Source organism: Strix aluco, chromosome 4, assembly GCF_031877795.1.
Source record: "Strix aluco isolate bStrAlu1 chromosome 4, bStrAlu1.hap1, whole genome shotgun sequence".
In the NCBI taxonomy this organism is placed as follows: domain Eukaryota; kingdom Metazoa; phylum Chordata; class Aves; order Strigiformes; family Strigidae; genus Strix; species Strix aluco.
In genome coordinates, this window is record NC_133934.1 from 35,483,776 (window position 1) to 35,507,306 (window position 23,531).

General features: G+C 42.8%; 1 protein-coding gene across 10 annotated transcripts in view; it reads left to right on the top strand.

The window, feature by feature from the left end:
- The first annotated feature begins 3,161 nt into the window (after positions 1-3,161).
- FAT1 (FAT atypical cadherin 1) overlaps positions 3,162-23,531 on the top strand; it is a 115,105-nt gene continuing 94,735 nt past the window's right edge. For 5 of the 10 annotated variants that reach the window (XM_074822689.1, XM_074822691.1, XM_074822690.1 and 2 more), the window contains exons 1-2: positions 3,176-3,739; positions 12,914-16,202. In XM_074822689.1, coding sequence (XP_074678790.1) covers positions 12,935-16,202 — 3,268 coding nt within the window. In that variant the 5' untranslated portion in view covers positions 3,176-3,739; positions 12,914-12,934. Of the gene's footprint in view, positions 3,740-5,494; positions 5,632-6,991; positions 7,004-12,913; positions 16,203-23,531 lie in introns of those variants that run through there. The other 5 variants (XM_074822692.1, XR_012623090.1, XM_074822686.1 and 2 more) reach the window with 5 other exon arrangements.

Below are 23,531 nucleotides of genomic sequence, written 5' to 3' on the forward strand. Positions count from 1 at the left end.
ATGAGGAAAAGGAGAATGACTGGAGCAGAGCTTCTGCTAATCAGCCTCCTCTCTGTGTAAATGTGATTCAGATAGGGTGCAGGTTTTGTGCTAGCTTTTTGTACTGTAGAGAATTTTATTCTTACTGTAAAACCAATGCCAGATCAGTTCATATTTAACTGATGGAGAACTTGCTTGAAACTGTGCCTGACCCCATTACTGAGAAGATGTATTTGCCCTCTGCCACAGAGGCTCAATGTTTATGGGCCCTTGATTGCCCCTGAGTCACAGGCTGCTATTGTGTTCAGAAGTGCTTTTTTTGAAACTGCACTTGGTGTAGCAATTGCAACCGTTTCGCCCTCATAGAGACCAAGCCATAATTATCCTCGCCTTTGCCATCTCTGAGCGGGTGCAATTCAAAGTGCCAGTTTCGACCTTTAAATCTTTATGTAGCTCAGGTCCCTACAATTTGAAATTAACTTCTCTTTTCCAAAATGGGAGCTGAGAGAGCAGTCCAAAGTACTTGAGATATCATTCCCTATGCATACCTGGGGCTGGTAGCTGGAAAATTTCTTTGGAGGGCACTTGACTTCAGCACTTCCGATCTATTGACTTACCCTGTTGATTTATCAGATCCTGTTTGTTAAATATATAGCAAACAAGAGTTGAGATCTATGAGGCTAGGTTTTGAGGTAGATCAGTGAGGAGAGTGTTAGTGTCATAATGTCTTACAGGCAGATGATGATGAAGATGATTATGTGGGAATATAATTTCTGATTGTCTTACTATTTTATGACAAGAGTTCTCTAACACAATTGCTTGCTGGCAATCTGATATCAGATTTCTATTTTAGTTTTGGGGAAATAATTCCAAAGTTGAAGGATCCATGTTTCTCTTAAAAGAAAACTATCTAATGCAGAGAACTACTTTTTTATTGACAGCTGAGCCAAAATTTGTTTCAGTGTAGCTAGTTTCATAAGAACAAGGATATGTTAATAGATGACAGGTAGTACTGAGTGTATTTTGCTACAATGGTTATAAGAATTGAAGATTTTCAGAGCAGTGCATGGTGCCGTAGACACTGAGGTGTGATTTCAAGTATTCTCTTTTGCACGTTTCCTGTAGGTTAGCAAAATGCAACAGAATATATTAATTTTCTTTAGGGTAACATATCAAAAGGATACCCTGGGAAGATTAATCTTTAAATGTGTCAGTCAACAATGATTATAGCAGCTTTATTGACAGTATTTCCAAGAACAAAAATCAAAGAGCAGAGAAAACATGAAGTAAAAATGGAATATTCAGTAACTATCAGAATGACTTCGTCAATATTATTCATGATGTTGGAAACCTGGTTTAGGAGGTAAAACAATATATATCAAGAAGACTTATGAATACACTTGCCTGGACATCTTGGCTCCAACACTTTATCTGAAGTGCTAAGCACCATTACCCACCATTGGAGAGTGACAGCATATCCCTTTATTCTTCATCTAAAGTACTAACCGTCAGCATAGCATGTATATAGCAGGAAATCCAAATCAGAAGCCCCTGCTTTTTGTTATCTTCACCAGATACTTTTGAGAGATGCTCCTGTCACTCTTATAGGAGGTTAGTGCAATTAACCACCACCGCACATCTCCAGGCATTGAGAATTAAAGTTTAGACAAAAGTTTAAAGAATCTGCTGCTCTGGCCTTTGATTACTTAACACAGCAGTCATGGCCATGAATCTGAAAGACAGCAAATTTTATACTCCAAAATGATGAAATATTTGCAACTGTATGGAGTAGAAGTATGGTTTACGTTTGTTTCTAACCCTTAACTATAATGCCTTTAAAGTACTCCCCTTTTAGCTCTCCTCTGGAATACCACTTTCAGTGCAGCTTATTTTATGAAGATCACTTTGAAGCGGTTTTCACAGAAGGAAAGATCATTTGGCCCAGTGGCACTTGGATAAGGACTTGGTATAATTCCATTTAGGGCCTTCAAAAAGTAACTCTGAGATGCTAAGTAAATCAATCAGCTGCGTCTGTTGTGGAAATCTACAAGGCCAGAGAATTTTGACATTAAACTTTCCAGACAGGTTCATTCAAAGTGATCATTCCCAGGTTGCACTGGCTTGTATTTATACACTGTAGTTTGTATCAGTTCTTCCTGACACAGAATGTACTGCATGCTCACTTGGCTGATAGGTTTTAGTGGTATATCTTATAGGAAATAAAGACCCAATGTGTTCAGAAGTCAATTTGACTTCTGGAGGAAGGCCATGACTTTAAGGTCCTTTGGGATAAATGGTGTCATAAAAGAATATTTTACGTTCTGACAATCTCAGAGTGCTTTACAAATTTAGTGTTACACTACCTCTCTCAGGTAAATAACTTTTAAAGCAGTTTCTGTAGTTTTCCCAAAATTTTATAAACCCCACCATTCAGGAACTACTCAGGTCTCTGCTTTCAGCTGATCCCTGCCACTTAGCAGTGCCACCTCACCTGGGCTTTGTCAAGGAAGGGTAATTGTTTGGGTGTTACTTTGAATGAGGGAGAACCACGGTATAAAGATGCCTTGCTTGGTTATACTTTACTATTTTTGAGAAGGAGCTGTCATTTTGCTTTTATGGGGGGAATGGGAGGCAGAAATATTTGCTATACCTTGAAAAATACAGCTTCCCTGAAGAAAAGAAAAAGGGAAGAAAGAAAAAGGAGGAAGAAGAAAAAAAAAAAAAAGGAAAAAGATAAAAGATTAAAAAAAAAAGAAAGAAAGAAAAAAAAAGAGAGGAGATGAGAACTATTCTAGTCGTAACGTGGCAGGGGGAAGAGTGGGAGATCCCCGTGCTTAGTCCCCTTGGAGCCACCCGGTTATTTCAGCGACTGTCCCCGCTGAGGAGGAGGCGTTCGGCGCTGCCGCGGAGCGCCCGCAGCTGCGCGGGGGGGAAGCGGCGTCCCGCCGAGCCGAGGGCGCTGCGGCGGCGGAGCTAGCGTGGCCCCAAAGCAGCGGCGGCTGCGGAAGGGGGCCGGGGGCGGCGGGGGGGTGCAGGACACAGCGCCGCGCCTCGCCTCACCTGCGGGCGGGCGGGCGGGCGAGGCTCCGCGCGGAGCCGCGGCGGCGCTGAGAGGTGCGCGCTGCTGCTGCCGCCGCGCTCCGCTGCAGCGGTGAGGAGAGGGAGGGGTGGTGCTGCCGGGAGCAGGGTCCGGGAGGGACGGACGGAGTGCGAAAGAAGGCAGAGGGAGAGGGAGGGAGGGAAGAAGGGAGGGAGGGAGGGAGGCGGGGGAAGGAAGGAGGGGGGAAGGAGGGAGGGGGGGAGGGAGGGAATCGGCGATCCGGCGCAGCTTCCCCACTCTCACTCTCTCCGCTGCTGCAACTCCTCAACTCTGCCCGTTCTTTGCCTGGACATGTCTTAAGAAAGTTGGATCTCTCCCTCCCTTTCGCCTTATTTTTTTTTTCTTTTTTCCTTTTTTTTTTTTCCTTCTCCCCCTCCCCGTCTATTTTTCCTTCCCACCCTCGTTCAAGTTTAGAGCAGCGGATGGGTCAGAGCCGACATGCCGCACTGTGGCGATGGGGCCGGGCGCCGCGCTGGCTGCGCGCCGGGGCCGCGCTGAGCGCCGGGGCCGCGGCGGAGTTCCCGCTCTAGAGGTGTGTGGGCACCGGGGCATCGCTCGCTTCTTCTCAAAAGGACAAAAAAGAAAAGGGTGAGGAAGCGTGCGGAGATGAACTGAGCTGGAGCGGACTTTGGGAGAAGAGCGCCGAGTCCAGCTGGTCTGGTGAGTTCTTTGTTTCATGAGTTTATTCGCAGGGTGCTCAGAGGGGTGATTCCCATGAGAGTTGTGGTGCTCTTGTTTGCTGCATTGTTGGAAATACTCAGGTTTTCGCTTCAACACGTAGTTTATAACTAGGTAGTATAGGTATGTTTCTGTATATATATGCGCACACCGGCTTTACCCGAAGCTGTGCGTACCCGGGGCTGAGGCCCCCCCCGCTATACCGCCACCTTCACGGAGAGCGCGGCACGCAGGTTTCCCGACCCAGCCCCCGCCGCCGGAGCCGGGCTGGGCGCCGCGTGCTGCCGCCTCCGCTCCGCTCCGCTCCGCGCTGCTCGGCCGAGCCCGCTCGGGCCGCCGTCCCCTCCGCCGCCCGTGCGCTGTGGCGCGGCGCCCCCTGCCCGGCCGTCGCGGAACTGCGCCCCCGCCCCCCCAGTCCCCGTCCCCGCCGGTGCCCGGGCCGGGGGCTGCCCCGGGAGGGGGCGGGGGCGCGGCGGAGCCTCCCGGCTGCGGGCTGGTGAACCTGGAAGACGGCGCTTTCTGAAGGGGTCGGTTTCTTCTGATCTGCAGCCCCGGGCGCGCCAGGCTTTGGTTACAGAAGGGCCCCCTGCGCAGCTGGCTTTATTTATTTATGTGGCTAATAAAAGACGTGGCGAGGCTAACGCGCGGTAAACGCGCCCCCGCCGGCTTCTGCCGCCCGCGGCCCAGCTCCGCCGTGAGCCCGCTGGGTCGGGATTCCCCAGGCAAACGCTTGATCGTTATTAAGCGTGATCACTTATTAATGAGCGGGGAATCCTCCGAGGACCGTTTGCGACTATTAATCTTTAACGCAGGGCAGGCCGAACAGGCATCCCTTCGGCATGACTCCTGCAGGGCGCTCCCCCGCCTGAGGTAGCCCGTACCCCCTCCCCGAGCCGGGGGACGGCCGTCGCCGCCGTGCTGTCCTCGGCCCCACACACCTTCCCCCCGCCGCTGCTTTCCCCGGCGCCGGGGCACGGCGCTACTCCTTAAAACCGTGGCGGGGAGCCGCGGCAGCCGTCAGTCGGTTCTGGCCTCCGCTGACAGACCTCCCTCCGCACGGCCGGTGAGCGGCGGATGCCCAGCCCAGGGCCCGAGGCTGGGGGCCGTGAGGCCAAGCCCGCCGGAGCGGCCTAGGGGCGGCCGCCCGTCCGCGCCCCCTCCCGCTCGCCGCACGGGGGAACGGGGAGCGGCCGCCGAGGCGCTGCGGTCGCCGCAGGGCGGTCCTCGCTGCCACCGGCGCGAGTGGGGACCGCGGGGCTTGTCCCGGGTACCGGCTGCTCTTCGGACGGCAGAGCGCCCCCATCGAAGACCGCCTGTTCCCGTTGTCTCTGACGGTCCCCTCGCCGTCCCCGTAAAATACTGCTTGGCAGCAGCTTTCTGAAGTTTGAGTAGCCTCTCCGAGGAAGGACTTCGCCACACGCGAAGCCCCCCGCGTCCCCGGACCGTCACCCCCCTCCCTGCCGCCCCGCTCCGGCTGGAGCAGGACGAGCGCCGCGGAGGCGAGGGGTACCCCCCATCCCGGCACCGCTGGCGTCCCCGCGAGCGTCGGGCCACCAGGAGGAACAGCTTGAGCTGTGTTTCGCCCTCCCCGCAGCTCCCCCTCTCCGCGGTTCGTCCTGCCCCGGCGGAGGCGGGCCGGGCCGCGGGGGCCGCTCCCGCGCCCGCGGAGCGCCGCAGAAACGAGTTCCGGAGGGGCGGCCGTCCAGCGCCGCGGAGGAATACGGCGGCGGGGGGCGCCGCGGCCCGAACGGGGCGGAGGGGCACTGGCGAGGCGCGCCGGTAGCCGGAGAAGAAAGGGGCAGCGGCGCGGCGGGCACCATGCGGGGCTGGCCCCGGCCCGTGCCCCCGGCCTATAGGCAGTGAGCCGCGGAGAGGTGAGGAGGGGAGCAACGGGGCCCGGCTGGGATAGCCGGGAGAGTTGGGAGAAGTTTTGGTGGCGGGGAGGGCGGAGAGGGGGCGGTGCGGACCCCCTCGGGAAGTCGTGGCTGTGAGGCGAGGCCGGGAGCGCGCCGAGGCCGCCCGGAGGCGCTGGGCGAGTGGCCGCCTCGTGCTGCGGGGGCCGGCGGGAAGGGGCTGCGGAGCGGCGCCGGCCCCCTTTCCCCCGCCCGCCCGCGGCGCCGGGCTCTGGCGCCCCGCTGCACCCCCCTCCCCCCCCCCCCCCCCTTCCATCCCGCGGCGGAGCTCGGAAAGCCGGCAAGGCTTGAGCCGACAGGTCGCTTTTAAGTTGCGTCGAGGTAGAGGGGTGGCGGTGATCCTTTCCCCTGGAGGCAAGGTGTCTTCGGGAGCGTCTGATGGGCCACTGCGAACTTAATTCTCCGGTAAGCCGGCAGGGGCGGTTCGCGGCGAGCCAAGTACCTTGGGGTGACTTTCTTCCTTTGTTTGCACTTGAACTTCGCGTTCCTCGTTGCGTTCCTCGCCGGATTCCTCCGAAAGATAAAGGGCAGCGCCCGCAAGGACGCGGCGTTCGGCAGCGGCGCTCTGGGAGATCCCGGCAGAACGCGTCAGCCGGCCGCGGCTCCTTTCCTCCCTCTTTACGGCAGTTGAAACAAAACAAAGCTTTGTTTGAAAGGTGTGCTTTTTAATGTCTTGGTGCCAGTAAGTGACGGTGTGTCTTACTGATGATAACATCCCCCCGTGGTAAACTTTTTTTTTTCGGAAACGCATTAATAAATTAAAAATGCTGCCTTATAACAACAGGTTTTCATACGGTTTAAACTACTTGCATGCAAGTTGTTTCTAGGCAGTTGCATGGGAAATGTTACCTGTATTCTTCTACCACCTATGCTGTCTTTCTGTAAAAGGAAAGAATGCTGTGTGATAGACGTGTATTTCCTATTTACTTGTCTAGCCATGTGGAAATACTCCGCTATTTAGTAAGTAAAATACCTTACTTCAACGCTGAAGACTATTTCATTTTTAAGTTTTTGTTCTCTGAGAAATCCTAAAATCTCACTTCTAAGAGACTGGAAGGCGAGCTTTAGTAGTATTCCCAGTAGTAGGATAGTCTCCTGCTTTTTATAACATAGCACGTGAAAGATCTTTCTGTGGATGAATTATCACTGCTGTCAGTGCAAGTAAGCACTTTAAATGCTCAAAGATTTACATCTTCTATTTTTTTTACAGTTTAAAACTGAGTTCAAGCTCAGTAAAACTATTTTTGTCCTCACAAGCTTTAAGGTGCCATGTTAAATTTTGATCAACCACTCATTCACAGAGATCGGAGATCTACTTTTCCTTGCACAACTGGTGAGTTCAGTATTAGATACACTAATAAGTAACTGCTATACAGATAAATAGTAAAAATTCTCTGTGTGAAACTTTCTTTCATTCCGGATTCAGAATCTGCATGCTGTTCGAATACAGCTGCTGCATTTTCCTTTTAACAGCAACGATCTCAAAAGCATAAATCAAAGTATCTCATGAGATTAACTCATAATGTGGAGAATACAAGTATAAAATTTACTGAACTTTAGTCACAAGTTGAAACTGTTATGTTAATCTCTGCAACATTGTACATTTTTTGAATAACTTACCAGCTTTACTAAGTAACGTTACCATAGACTTTCATCATGTGTTAATTTTCTGAATACCAAAACAGACAGACACCCTCCCTCCCAGAAAAACAAAAGACATTGTTAAGTTTTTGGTTGGAAACTTAAGCATACTGGAAGAGGTAAATTTGATTATTTTTTTTTTCCAATCACGCTACATATATATTTGCATTTAAACAATTGAAAGAGTAGGTGTAACTACAATTAGTACAGCCCACAAAGCCACACAGTCTTTCATAGAATTCTGCAATAGGAACCCTGTCATGACAGTTTAGTTACTGCAGTGATAACTTTTTACAGTGCATTTGTGTCAAAAGGCATCAGTTGTGTATGATCAAAATTGACCTTTAAGGTAAATAGGTGATGTTTTGATTGGTGGAGACATTTTAATGTTAATAATGTTACAAATGAAGGAAGCTGGTGCACATATGGGGGGAAGCCCCACTACATCTGTGATTTCAGTAGACAAACATTGTAGAAACAGCACTAAAGAACCTCTTTTAGTCCTCAAAATGCTCTTTGTGTCCCTAGAGTGGTGTAACAGGCCATACTCACAGAGTCTCTAATAGAGTTCTGCTAATGTAAATGATGTAACTTAGTCTTACAGTAGGTCCTTCTGGGCTGAACTGGCAGATCTTGTATGTAGAAAAGGATAGCAATACGACTGAGACTCATCGCAGCTTGGGCTGTGTGGTCTGATTTAGGTTATTTTTCTGTGACACTTATTGCTGGGGGAGTAAATCTCTCAGTGTGTGCTCCCCGTTGTTACACTATGTAGAAGATAAGCTTGTCTTGTCTGTTTTTTTTGTTGGCTTGCTTGGCATCGAGATTGCCATTTAGCAAATTCTGTATTTTTTGCCTAAAACCTTAAAATCTCAAACTATAAACTTTGAAGTCTAGATGCTCTAAACATACTGCTAAGAGAAACAGTCTTTAATATGATGGCTATCTTATTCAAATCATCTTCATTTCTAAGTTACCAATTTGAGGTCCATTGGCTCAAACCTTTTATCTGAAGATAGTTCATATTTCAAAGTTGCCTTAGTATTTTTTCCCATATACAAATTATCTTAACAGTATCGATGTGTTAATTATTTTGTTAATGTTGTAACTAAGTAGTAAAACTGTCCTATGTATCCCAGCGCTGGATATGCATCTAAATAAAAATGACTTGGATATGCCTATAAATAAATATTATCCCAATAGTAATTCCAAATAGGAAATCAAAGTTTGTTTGAAAGTAGCTTTTCAGAATGAATACGGTGTGTACTTCTTAAACCTAGGGCTATGATGTTTTGTTAAGCAAACAGTTGCCTTATGTGTTGAAAATGGATGCAGAAAATCCTAAACTGGTCATATTCCAAAAATAATAAAAATTTTAGGAGTTCAAAGTGTAGCCTTTGGCTAAAAATGTTTCTGAAATTCAGTCATTCTGGCTCACTGTAACAAGCCATCAGAGTTTATACCTAACACATTATCACTTTATCTTAACACTTTCATACTTGCCCTTAGTAGTTAACTGTCTTTACAACTGGCATTGTTTAATACTTTAGATATTTATCAAAATTATGTTGATTTTTGGATAATCCTGGATCAACATTTTTTTAGTTTCCGGTATCTCTGTAAATTTACAGAATCACAGAATCATCTAGGTTGGAAAAGACCTAGAAGATCATCCAGTCCAACCATTGACCTAGCACTGACAATTCCCAACTACACCATATCCCCAAGTGCTATGTCAGCCCGACTCTTAAACACCTCCAGGGATGGGGACTCCACCACCTCCCTGGGCAGCCCATTCCAACGCCTAACAACCCGTTCTGTAAAGAAATGCTTCCTAATATCCAGTCTAAACTTTCCCTGGTACAACTTGAGGCCATTACCTCTTGTCCTGTCGCTTGTTCCTTGGTTAAAGAGACTCATCCCCAGCTCTCTGCAACCTCCTTTCAGGTAGTTGTAGAGGGCGATGAGGTCTCCCCTCAGCCTCCTCTTCTCCAGACTAAACAACCCCAGTTCCCTCAGCCGCTCCTCGTACGACATGTGCTCCAGACCCTTCACCAGCTTCGTTGCCCTTCTCTGGACAACAATGTCCTTTTTGTCATGAGGAGCCCAAAACTGAACACAGTAGTTGAGGTGCAGCCTCACCAGTGCCAAGTACAGGGGTAAGATCACTTCCCTGTCCCTGCTGGCCACGATATTTCTGATACAAGCCAGGATACCATTGGCCTTCTTGGCCACCTGGGCACACTGCTGGCTCATGTTCAGCCGGCTGTCAATCAACACCCCCAGGTCCCTCTCTGACTGGCAGCTCTCCAGCCACTCCTCCCCAAGCCTGTAGCGCTGCTGGGGGTTGTTGTGGCCGAATTGCAGCACCCAGCATTTGGCCTTATTGAAACTCATACAGTTGGCCTTAGCCCATCACTCCAGCGTGTCCAGATCTCTCTGCAGAGCCTCCCTACCCTCGAGCAGATCAACACTCCCACCCAACTTGGTGTCATCTGCAAACTTACTGAGGGTGCACTCGATCCCCTCGTCTAGATCATCAATAAAGATGTTAAACAGGAGTGGCCCCAAAACCGAGCCCTGGGGGACACCACTTGTGACCGGCTGCCAACTGGATTTAACTCTGTTCACCACCACTCTTTGGGCCCGGCCATTCAGCCAGTTTTTACCCAGCAAAGCGTGTGCCCATCCAAGCCGCGAGCAGCCAATTTTGCTGGGAGAATGCTGTGGGAAATTATGACAAGATGGAAAAAATGTTATGTAGCAAAAATGACCAACTTGTTTTTATCTGACATGGTTAACTGTTCTGTTGAGAGATGCTCTTAAGCTCTTGATTGTGACTCAGCAAACCTTAGATGTTCCTGCTGGGGAATGGCTTCTCTTCCCCATAGTTGGATCATCATGTGTCATAGGCTGCCTGTTGCCAGTTCTCAGTGGACTCCACTTGAAGTTATTACAGAAAAGCAGGAAAAAGTGCTTAAGGTATTATGGCACAGAAAAATATTTACGGTAATAGTAAAACCTACACGTGTATTCACCTTGAATTTTAATGAGGAGTTTGGATATCTTAATACCATCTAATGTAGTGTGCTACACGTTGTGTCTAATGTGCCTGAGATGTGAGGAGCAAATGATAAAAGATACAGGCAGGTACAATGTTTTACTGAATAAATACACCACTTCAGACAGCTTGTTGCCAAGCATACTTATAGGCAGTGAGTTACAGGATGCCATAGCATCAGAGGTGAAGCTGGGTTTTGGATGTCAGAAGAAATTAAAAAAAAAAATTAAAAAATCCTAGTGTAACTGAAGGAGAAAAGAGAGAAAAATCTGATCATTAGATAGTTTGTGATAATAGACAGCTTCCAAAATTCCAGCAAGATGAAATAAAAGAACCTGTTTCTGTTGATATCTTAAAAATTATGTAATGATTTCTTAACATGTCTTGTAGAACAGTCTGATGGCCTCTTAAATTGCTCAGAAATATTGATATCAGTTATTTATTGCAGGGTTTTGGTGGGTGGGTGGATGTTTTTTTTATAGAAATGTTCATTTACTTGGCAGTGTGTTAGGGGGATGAAGCCTTGGAGACCCAGGTGTCTGTTTATTTCCAGAACAAATCATAGCCTGGAAAGTAGACAGGGGAGGAATTATATTGTTAACCCATTGAAATGGTGGCTGTTCCAACCTCATGCTCATTTGCCCTCTCAACCTTTCCTTCATCTAGTGTTAAGACCTTGTAAGTAGTTGTTTCAGCTAGTGACTTACTTTTAAAAGCTCACACAATTTTTATTTGCTCATTCACTTTTTAGTGTTTGCTGTGGTTATAGCTTTAATCATGTAACTTAATTGCTAGATTCGGAAGACAGATGCACTTTTTTTTTTCTTCCAAAAGGATTCTAGCTAAGTTTTCATTACTCCTCTTCAGTATTCCCTACAGTTTATGTGGATCTGAGTCTTAAATTCTTCTCAGAAATCACTGATTTACTAATGACTGTGACTGAATTAGCTGCTTCTGAGGTTTTGGAGTGAACTGTTGACACAAGCAGATTAATTTGCTCTAATGCTTTCTAGTGGGCAGAGGCAGTCCATGAAATTTCAGCCAGTGCGATCTCACATGTATCAACCTGAGCAGGTTGGAATTAGGGGAGAGAGACATAACTGTAAGAGGAAGATGTGAGTGGAGAAAGGAGACAACATAATGTGATACCTTTTGAGCTGAGATGAACTAGTGTGAGTGTAAGCACTGAGGAGAGGCTGGCAGCCAAAGATAGAGTGAGGACAAACTAAGGCTAAAATGTGGGAGAAAAGGTCAGGAGGAAAGAAGGGTACAGGCAGGAATTAGTATGATTAGGAATTAGTATGAGTTGTATAACAGACTGACCAGGAAAGAAAATGCTGAATGGGAGGTAAGGAAAAAAATATTTAGAATAAGTAGGGAAAGGTAAAAGAAAAGATTGTGTACTACTTAATGAAAGTAATCAAGTCAAAGGTAGATTACTTTCTACTTGCTGGAAATAAATTTTTCCCCCAAGATTCTGTTAAAAGCTTGGGCTTGTTGAGGAAGCAATTCTGAAGCTTTGATTTGTTATCCTGTGAGACTTTGGGGAAGTAAACCCAGATGAAGGTGGTTCCAAAAGTGTTATTCCTGAGGTTTCTGACTTTCTTCCTACTGCAGTCTTGTCTGGATTTAGGCATTGGAAATGATACACTGACTTCTTCAAAAGGGAAGGCCGCTGAGGGTGTGTCTCCATGTCTGTCTTGCTGTTCCAGGCTCTTTACCTGTCATTTCTGGAGTGAAATTTGAGAAACACGTCTTCATAGTTCCTCCAGTTATTTTGATAGATTCCTGTTCTCATAGCTCTTGATGCTAATTTGTTTCAGATCTGTTCTAAGAGGGAAATAAAGCAATATGTCTCATTTTTCATTGGTTTTACAACTTAGTGATGCTTGATAAAAATTATTTTTATGATACGCACTGCTATCCACTACTCTTATGAGGGTACTTAGAGCTGGAGAGAATACACTATATACAGAATTATTCTCTGTTTATAATTTTTATAATTCTTAAAACAGGTGCTCATAGGATACTTTGAAGAATTCATGGTAATTTCAAGCCAACTCTTGCAGTTTACTTCCACATCACTGTACATCAGCCATTTTACAATCTAAGTGAAATGAGGGAGAAGAATTTTCTATCAGAAGATAATGTCATATATGAAGTAGAGGACTGGAGTGAATGTTCACTATTCTGGATTAGTTCAGATCTAGTTTGCTTGCTTATAGCAGGCAGCACTGATGTATTTTTTCTAACATGTTGTTTCATGAAGTTGTTCATTTGAAGTTAGTTCTGTGTCTTCCCCTTGTGTCATGGTAGTAATTCCTACACTTTTGGTCTTGCGGATTCTTGGCGTTTTTTAGGCGTTGTAATTTATCTGCTTTTCTACTGCTGTAAATCACGTTGGAATTTTCTGCAAAAAAGGGTGTAACATAGATGTGTAGCTTCTAGTTTTCTTTCAAGTGTGAATTCTAAACTAAATATCAAGGTAGTTTGAATTATTATATATATGGACAGTTTTAACACATCTCTCTCTTGTTTCAGGGTTTCTTTGTAATTGCTGCCATGGGAAGATACTTGACTATGCTGTTGCTGCTGATGCTGCTGGTGCAGCATTTTGGAAACTGTGAAGGAAATCAAAGGCCACATCATGCTCCACCAATGCAATTTACACAAGTACAGTATAATGCCACTGTGTATGAGAATTCTGCAGCCAAGACTTATGTTGGGCATCCAGTGAAAATGGGCATTTACGTTACAAATCCATTATGGGACCTAAGATACAAAATTATTTCTGGTGACAGTGAGAACTTGTTCAAAGCTGAAGAATATGTTCTTGGAAACTTTTGCTTTCTGAGAATACGGACCAAGGGAGGAAACACAGCTATCCTTAACAGAGAGGTGAAAGACCATTATATGCTGACTGTTAAAGCAGTTGAAAAAAATTCAAATGCTGAAACACGCACGAAGGTGAGGATACAGGTACTGGATACAAATGACTTGCGGCCTTTGTTTTCTCCAACATCTTACAGTGTTTCTTTGCCTGAAAACACAGCAATAAGGACCAGCATTGCAAGGGTTAGTGCAACAGATGCAGATATAGGAACAAATGGAGAGTTCTACTATAGCTTTAAAGAAAGAACGGATGTGTTTGCTATACATCCAACTAGTGGAGTGGTAGTTCTAACTGGTAGACTTGACTACTCAGACACTAAGCGTTATGAGATGGAAATTCTTGCAGTGGACCGTGGGCTGAAGCTGTATGGTAGCAGTGGCATAAGCAGTATGGCAAAACTAACTGTTCATGTAGAGCAAGCAAACGAATATGCCCCTGTTATTACAGCTGTTACATTGACTCCATCAGAATCAGACAAAGATCCAACTTATGCAATTGTAACTGTAGAGGACAGTGATCAGAGTTCAAATGGGGAAATAGCATCATTGAATATTGTTGCAGGTGATCCACTTCAGCAGTTCAAAACAGTGAGGTCTGTTCCAGGAGGTAAAGAATACAAAATAAAAGCCATTGGTCACATCGACTGGGAGAGCCACCCTTTTGGATACAACCTTACCCTTCAAGCTAAAGATAAAGGAAATCCCCCACAGTTTTCTTCTGTAAAAGTTGTTCATGTGACATCACCACAATTTAAGTCTGGCCCTGTCAGATTCGAAAAAGAGATATATAGAGCTGAAATAAGTGAGTTTGCCCCTCCAAACACACCTGTGATAATGGTGAAGGCTCTGCCTAGTTACCCACATTTAAAATACGTATTTAAAAATACACCGGGCAAAGTAAAATTCAATTTAAACACTCACACTGGTCTTATTACCACTTTAGAACCCATAAAAGCACAATATGCATCCCATTTTGAACTTGAAGTTGTGACAAGTGACAGAAGAGCTTCTGCAAAAGTATTAATTAAGGTACTAGGCATGAACAGCAATCCTCCCGAATTTACTCAGACATCCTATAAAGCGTCCTTTGATGAGAATGTGCCAGTAGGTACTAGTATCATGAGAGTAAGTGCAAAAGACCCTGACGAAGGGGAGAATGGTTATGTGACCTATAGCATTGCAAACCTGAATCCTTTGCCATTTGTGATTAACCATTTCACTGGGATTATTAGTACCTCAGAAGACTTGGATTATGAATTGATGCCAAGAGTTTACAATTTAAGGATTCGAGCATCTGATTGGGGTATACCATATCGTCGAGAAGTTGAAGTTCCTGTTACTATTATTTTAAATAACCTGAATGACAATATACCTCTGTTTGAGAAAATCAATTGTGAGGGAACAATTCCCAGAGATCTTGGAGTTGGAGAACAAATAACAACTGTATCTGCTATTGATGCTGATGAGCTCCAGTTGGTGAGATACCAAATTGAATCTGGAAATGAACTGGATTTATTTAGCCTAAATCCAAACTCTGGAGTACTTTCACTCAAACAGTCACTAATAGATGGCCTAGGTGCTAAAATGTCTTTTCACAGTTTGAAAATTACAGCTACAGATGGAGAAAACTTTGCAAAACCATTGTATATCAACATAACTGTAGCTACTAGTCGCAAACCGGTCAACTTGCAATGTGAAGAAACTGGTGTTGCCAAAATGCTCGCAGAGAAACTCTTACAAGCAAATAAATTGCACAGTCGTGCAGAAGTTGAGGATGTTTTCTTTGACACTCATTCTGTGAATCTGCATACACCTCAATTTAGAAGTACTCTCCCCAGTAGCATTGAGATAAGAGAAGACCAACCTGTGGGCTCCAGTGTAATACTTATGAATGCTACTGATCTTGATACTGGCTTCAATGGAAAGTTAGTGTATGTTATTTCCGGAGGTAATGAAGATAGTAGTTTCATTGTTGATATGGAAAGAGGAGTGTTGAAAATTTTATCTCCCCTTGACCGAGAAGTAAAAGATAAATATACTCTAAATATTACTGTCTATGATCTTGGAATACCACAGAAGTCTGCCTGGCACCTTTTAGATATAACAATTCTGGATGCTAATGACAACCCACCAGAGTTCCTGCAAGACAGCTATTTTGTTGAAGTGAGTGAAAACAAAGAGCCAAACAGTGAAATAATTCAGATTGAAGCTACTGATAATGATTTGGGGGCTAATGGAGAAGTGAAATATTCTCTTCTTACAGATACAGACAAGTTTACTATTAATGCTGTGACAGGAGTTGTGAAAGTTGTAGGGGTTCTGGATCGTGAAGAACAGCATGTCTATTTCTTGAAAATAGAGGCTAGGGACCAACCTACTGAAGAACCTCAACTATTTTCAACAGTTATTTTGAAAGTGTCTGTAGAAGATGTTAATGACAATCCTCCTAAGTTTATTCCTTCAAATTATCATGTGAAAATTCGAGAAGATCTTCCTGAGGGAACTATTATTACATGGCTAGAAGCCTACGATCCTGATTTAGGCCAGTCAAGTCAAGTACGATACAGTCTTTTGGACAGTGGAGATGGCACCTTTGATGTTGACAAACTAAGTGGAGCAATACGTATTGTACAAAGACTGGATTATGAAAAGAAACAACTTTATAACTTGACTGTGCGGGCCAAGGACAAAGGAAAGCCCATTTCATTGTCCTCTACGTGTTACGTTGAGGTTGAGATAGTTGATGTGAATGAAAACTTGCACCCTCCACGGTTCTCTATATTTGCAGATAAAGGGTTTATAAAAGAAGATGCCCCTGTTGGCTCCTCAGTAATGACCGTATCTGCTTATGATGAAGATGCAGGACGAGATGGGGAGATTAGATATTCCATCAGAGATGGATCTGGTATAGGAGTTTTTCGAATAGATGAAGAAAAAGGTAAGGTGGCTTTCTGTTATTTTTATATTCTAAATAAAATCATATGCCAGCAAAGAGATAAGAGAAGCAGCATTGTCACAGTTGACATAGACATTCTTGTTAGGACAAAAAGACGAGACCAATAACGTGAATAGTTCTGTCTACCACTTCAGTGAAATTACATGTATGCATTTGATAAGTAATCTTCCTCTATTGTCCTCATTTCTATCCAGCCTACCTAAAGCCATTCTTAGATCTTAAAATCTACGCCACCTGGCAAAAATAAGAATGCTATTGATATAAAATGAAGGTCTGCTTCATGTGAACACTGATCTTGTGGACAGTAGGACTGTGAAGCTAAGGCAGCAAACTGCTTTCTGCAGGGATTTTCATGCTTTATAATCTTAAATGACATCTCTGTTGCTTCATTCACTAGAGCTTTGCATGGGTTTGATATTGCCGTACATGCTGGTTTTGGTCTTTCAAACTCGTTATAGGTGCCCATCTATTAGCAAGCAGTGCCTTCTTCATGAAAAGGCTTCTGTCAAAGAAAGCATAGGTGCAGCCTTTAAAAAACCTTGTATGAATGAAGCAAACTGAACTATTGACTTTTTTCATTAATAATGCATAAATTAACGAGGAACTGTGAGAATTATTCCAGTGTCATGTATTCAGAAGAAACATAATTATGGTTTCAGTAAAATTCTGGTGCTGACTTCTGACGTTTTGGTTGGACATCTGTGTAGCTGCCCATCCGTTTATGTCTCTGATGAAGATAGAGCATTGATATTGTGCTGCTGTCTAAGCACCTTAAAATAAATCGGGGAGGAATCTTGTGCAAAATTTGCCAATGGGTTACATGTAGGTAAATTATGACAAATGTGATTGATGTCGTACAGAAAAAAAAACTTATAACTGAGAATAAAAATGGCCATCATATCTGGTTCATCCAGTAGCCATTCTGTGTGTTCTATATGTTTTCCACAATTGGGAATGTGGGTAATATGGATTCACAAAGTCACTTTATTCTTCAAGGTTTAGGTGAACAAACTGTTACTCGCGATATTTTTTCTTCTATAGAAAGTAGATTATTAAATTATGTAGTTTGTGGATAAAAAACCAATACTAGAGCTTGAAATGTAACAGTGCTTCTCTTAGCTTTGCTTTTGACAAATCACGTAGTTAAGATTGTGGAACAGATTTTTCTAAAAATGGAAAAATGAGTACTTCCCATGATGTAGTAGTTTCACTTTTAAGTATGTGTAAGACTCTTCGTGTATCATTATGCCTTTCTTTTAACATAAGTACATATAAGTTTACTCTGTGTTACAGTACCTTAGTGTCTGATTGTCCTACAGAATGATTCTGAGTTTTGCAATTTATTGTCCAAGTGATAGATAGCAGTAATGAGAATGAAAGGGTGAAGAAATATTTTTTTGATACCAATATATACACGTGTAGATATTTATTGTATGTGGAAAAGTACGTGTACTTTTCTGACACTACTACTGTGGCAGAGTTAGTTGTCTGCATGTGTTGCCTCCTTACTCTTTTAGCACAAGGCTAGTTTGCTTTACTGAAGAATGGGTGTGAGTTTTGAGTATGTTCCCTTTTATCTGCCAGATTTACCAAGTTGACAGAACTTGGGACACAGCCAGCTTCTATTTAATAATCTTGTCCAGGACAGTGGCTCTGTATTTTCAAGGGTGGGGGAGAGGCAATGTCTATATTCATATCTGATATCTAGTGTTTGCAGTTCTTCAGGGGTGAAAGTAGAGGGATTTGGTGGGGAGGGGGTGATGGTGAAGAGGGCTTGCTAGCTTTTAATCTTAGTGAACAAATTCCATTTAAGACCCTGGTGTAGGGAAGAATGTGTGTATTTGTGTTTGGTAGGTGAGTTTTTTCTGTCAAATGTTGATCTAAAGGAACCATGGAGTATATACAATGGAGTATCTTGACAATGTAGTTTAAATTTTGTCTTCACGCTTCCCCACCCCAAGAAGCCATTGGAATTGTTACAGAAGGCACTCCTTATACTGCGGTGCCTGAATAATTGTCATATTTTTCAAAATGGACTGACCTTGATACAGGGAGCAAACTGATAATTAGCCAAGAAAGTGTATTAAAGAAATTGTGAAAAAGGATATCTGTCAAGCAACTCAGTAACTTTTTCAGTTTGATAAAGGATTCTTCCGACTTTATCCTTGAGCTACATTTCTCTTTCTGCTGTCTTACAAGTACCATACTACACTTTCAGCTCAAAGATGTATAAAACTGGATTTAGGAAGTTGCTTGGAGTCAGTGCTTAACTATTTGGTGTCTAAGAGGAATCAAGGACAACAATCACATTTGCAGAAAGACTAGGTGATTGATGGTGATGGAAGTATCAAATAGCTAGTTCCATACATGGAATTTTTGCTAGCTTATCTTTTCCATGTTAATGGGGTTTTTAATTTTACATTCCAAAAGGTAGGAGATTGTATTAGTGTTTGATATTTGTACCTGTAATTCTGGAATTTTCACAAGAGAGTTTAATATGTCTTTGCCGCTAACTCTTGAGTACTTTTTTCTAAGACTTACCGTTGGTTAAGGTCAGCTGGTTTTCATAGGTTCTGTTTTCTGCAGTCCTGTCCAAACCGTTAGAAGTAAATCTCTTTAACAGGAAGCCCTAGTACACCCATACTCCCAAACTCAGGAGTTGCTTTGATTACTTTGTTGCCTAATTGCTTTGATGCTTTTCAAAAAGACACAGAAGAAAGTACATGAGGGGTGAATTTGGTAGTTAGTCATATTTTAGCTTTCATGTAGGTATTCTTTACCCTGAAAGGGCAATAATGGTCAGGAAAGGAGGAGAGCAAGATAATAGAAGTCTATAAAATTGCAGTAGTTTCTGTACCACCTTCTTCATATCACTGTTTGTTTTTTGCAATGCAAGAAATAGGGCACACACAGTTAACAGCCTAGAAGGAAGTATTTTTCACATGAAGTATAATAAAGTCATGAAACTCATTTCCCCAGGAAGTTAGAGATCAAAAGTATGACCCCAAAAAAATAAATGATACTAATGAGATTATTTTGAGGTTCGGCCTCATCCTATCTCCAGCTCATAAATTGTGAACCGGAAGCCAGGTGGGTAAGTAAGGAGATCAGAGATCATCACTCAGGATATAATGATTCAGAAGTATAACGGTGCGTTGTGACTGTTACTGTACAGAGATATTAAAATTACATAACAAATGGAGATTCTGGGTGTATTATAACAGTATGAGGGGGAAAAATGTTAAACCAAGATTTCTGTGCAGTGAATTTATACAGCAAAGCAATTTGTTCTTTAGGTATGTGTGTTCAGGAGAAGTTGGAATTTAAGATAGCTTTTTATGCGTGAGCTAGACTGAAGTCTGCAAATGGATATGATCAACTGGCTATATAAATTGCCTACTAAAGCAGCTGTAAAATATTTTCCCAAAGAATTTGATAAGGACTTGAGCAGATTGGGATGTATTAATAATAGAGTGCATTGTGTTGATACAGATCCCAGTGTGCCACAAAAAACCCCCACATACACCATCTAAATCCCATTAACACTGAGCAATAAAAGTGAGATAAATCATGTCAGTACTATGCTGCTACTGTCATTTAGAAAAGCTCTAAGGAATGATAGAAGCAATTGCTGGAGGAGAACCTAATGCAGGAGCTATGTGGGACGAAGGCAATACTGAAACCTCTTCCTTCCTTGTCCCAGTTCTCATCCCAGCAGGCAAGCAGGGAAAAGAAGGTCTTCCTGTTTACTTTTCAGTTGTCAAATATAAGGATAGAGCATTTCCATTAAGTATTTACACTCCTCAAAGTTGAAATGAAAGATGAAAGCTCTAGTATGTAAAAGTGATATTAGAAAGAACTCCCAGTACTTCTTCCAGTTGTATAGGTGAACAGGGCCATTTAGTGTCGCCCACTGGGCTGGATGTGACACTGTCATGGGAGCTCCAGCACATAGTGAGCAACTTTCCACACTGATTTTCAGCTGTAAAAATTAGAACTGTTACTAGTTTTGCACAGTATCTGGCCTTCTTCAAAGAACTTTTGCCAATCAGACTGTTCCTTTCCTTGAAATATCAGGGCTTCTAGCTTATTACCGAGAGCTGTTTATTATCTTGTTCCAAGGTTGTCATCTTCTGGTTTTGGTTTTCTTTTTAGTGCTCAAAATTCGGATAGCTTAGGGGGAGCCAGTAGACTTTGTGAATGTAGATGCCCTGGGTCATTTAGCCTAAAAAAGGTCTCGTTGCAGTGTTTATAAAAGATGGGAGCCCATCCTGGAAGCTGATATTCAGAAAAGGAAGTTTCAAGAGTCATGAATTCTGTGGTGTGCAGTTGTGTCTAACCAGTTGTGTACTAGAGCGGTTGGATTTGCAGCCCTTGTTCACCCAGGTGCAGGGTGTTACACATAGGCTTCATGCAGTAAGATTCCCCTGATGACAGTTTGTTTGAACTATTTTAATAAACCATAGTGAATTTTGCAAACTCACTGTTAGCAGAAACCTTTCAGTTAGTTCAACTTGCAAGGCTACCAGCAGGTGTTTTCTAAACTTCTGCAACTGAGGATATTTCCCAGCACATAACCTAGTTCCAGAATGGTGTTAAGGGTGATGTGTCAGTCTAAACTTCATGCATGATAACCTTATTACTTGTGTTTAATCCAGTAATACAGTTATTTGTTACCAGGAATCTTCCTGTTCTTTCAGTAACCTGAATTTAAGTTACTAGGCCAGGAGTGTTACAGAATAACAGTAATTCTGTTCTAACAATAACAGCAAAGTTTAAGGTGATTAAACTAATTTGCTGACTTAAAAAGAAGTATGACTGTGCTTTATTAGAACAAAGGTCTGTCTAGCCTGATATGCTGTCTCCAGTAGCGTAAGAAAGAATAAGAGCAGGGCAGACACATGATACTTCCTTCTAATACTTTTCCAGTCTCTGATTATTTTCTATCTGGGGAGTTTTTGAGTCAGATGCGGATTTATCTTTCTTGTGTAGTTTTCCCTTGGAACCATGTAATTTTCAAGTGTAACCTTGATACCATGATAAGGAAAGATTATTGGTTTTGGTAAAGAATGGTAAAGGAGCAAGTAAAAAAAAAATTAACAGGGGCATGTGGAAGAAAATTAATTTTATTGCACTATCTCTGTGTGCATAAAATGCCATCAATAAAGCTTAATGGCTATGAGACACTATTTTTAATATTACCAGAACCATTTCTAGCTGGGAAGACAGTAATTCATTAAGGAGGATGAATTGGATTTTAACTACATAAAGCAAAGTACTGAATTATACTCTTAAAAGGTATAGAGCATTGCTAATATGTAATAAGGATGTTAACATTTCTTTGTAGTGTTCTCGTAATTGCATTAATCAAAATGCAGACATGATTAACATTTCTACATAAGGGGTAGTGTCAGGTTCAGTTTCTTCAGTGATTGGTTCAGTTTCTTCAGTGATCTTTGGCTTTTGAGCTTTTTACATCATTCCTTTACTCACTGTTGTTGAGTTTTAATATGAAGACAGGCATTAGCAAAGATTAAATACTATGATCATCAGTGGAGCAGAACGCTTAAGTACATACTGGATAGCTATTAAACTAGCAATGTTGCCTGAAACAGAAGCCAACTGGCCTGCGTCTATCCTAACAACTCTCGTACCTTTAGGCAGGGTGGCTGCACCCGATTGTCTGTTGGGAATGGAATCTGCTGCATTTTTACTCCAAACTGTGCCCCTGTGCTCTTTGGAAGAGTGATAGCTGGCACAGGCTAAAAGCTGTTTAGCAATGTAGAGAATCAAGTTCCAATGCCTGGGAATGTTTTCTGTCTGCTGTTTGTACTGATACAACCATAAACCACTTGAAGGTAGGGGAGGCATTTTTAATGGTAACCGATTAGCATGATTTGGTTTTAAGTTAACTGTAGTTAAGCAGCCTTACAGATATGAGACTTTCTTCACAGCCTTTCAGTCAGTGGTTCATGTTGAAGTTGCACCTTCCGTATACTTCAGTTTGTTACCCCTTTTGTATAAGTCATGAATATAAACACCAGGCTGTACAAGAACTTAGTTTCCTTCAGTCTGAATTTAAAAAAACAAAACAAAAACAAAAACAAACAAGAAACAAAAAAACTCCTACTAATTTTCATTTTTCTACTGTATGTATTCCAGACATGCTGCTGTCAAAGCCATATGGTGACTGCTATGTTTATTCCAAGTCCTTGAAGATGTCAGATCACTGAAAACCGTTAACAGAAAAACTGTTGAGCAGATCTTTTTGAAAGAAAGCTGTTAAACACTAAGTTAAAAACTGTAATCAATTAGGTGATGTTGATAGTCGGGAAAGAATATTCCTGATGGGTTTGATATGATAGGTTATGAGAAGGAGATGCTCTAAGATTTAGTCAGTTTGTTTGCAGAAGTTGTGACAATCATATTTACTGCTTAGCTTCTGTCCACAGATGCAGTCTCATTGGCACATAGGTTCTGGCATTATAATTGCTTATTGTGAATATTTTGATGAGTTAAAAATGAGTAGTACAAGGGAAGAAGACCCTCTCCTATGAGGGTCTTCTCATAATGTTTTCTTCTTGAAAAGCACAGTAGTTCTTCCCACTACTTCTGAAGAGAGAGCTGGATTAGGAGATGCTCTATTTCTGTAGAATATTAAGTGGTTACAGCTTTTTGCACAAGAAATTTTTACCATAGCTAGTTTGGGTACAGACATGAGTGAAACTCAGAGCACAGACTAATCTCCCAGGTATCTTATTCATTAGCTTTTCAGACAAGTTGTTTTCATCCTGCACTGAATTCTGTACTGCCACATTACATTGTACTGAAGTTAATGATTTGCCCATATACCTATAGCAGCTAACTTTCTTCAGTGGCTGAAGTATAAATGTGCTAGAGTAAGGATTTCCAAGGTTTTCTTGATGTGGTTTGTGAAAACAAACAAAAAAATCCCATGCCCTTACTAGGTTCTATAAACTCCAAGTTAGAGTTAAATTCTTAAGCCTGTGAATGTTAATTTAGAAGGTTAATCTTTTAAATGAGGGGCTGCCTCAGCACTTCAGTTAGCAGTTGAGAGCTAAAACCTGATTCTAATATGTATGCTGGAGATTTGAATGAAATCCTAGTCAGCAGAGAGGAGTTTTTTCTTAATCAAAGGACTTATGCAGATTATTCTTGGATTCTGGAATTGACCGGTCAGATGCCACACTGACATCAAGCATAAACTGTTAAACTCATTATTTCTTTGGAATATAATACAAGGGCAAACATCTTCTATTTGTTTGACTAGCATATAATTACAGCTTGTAA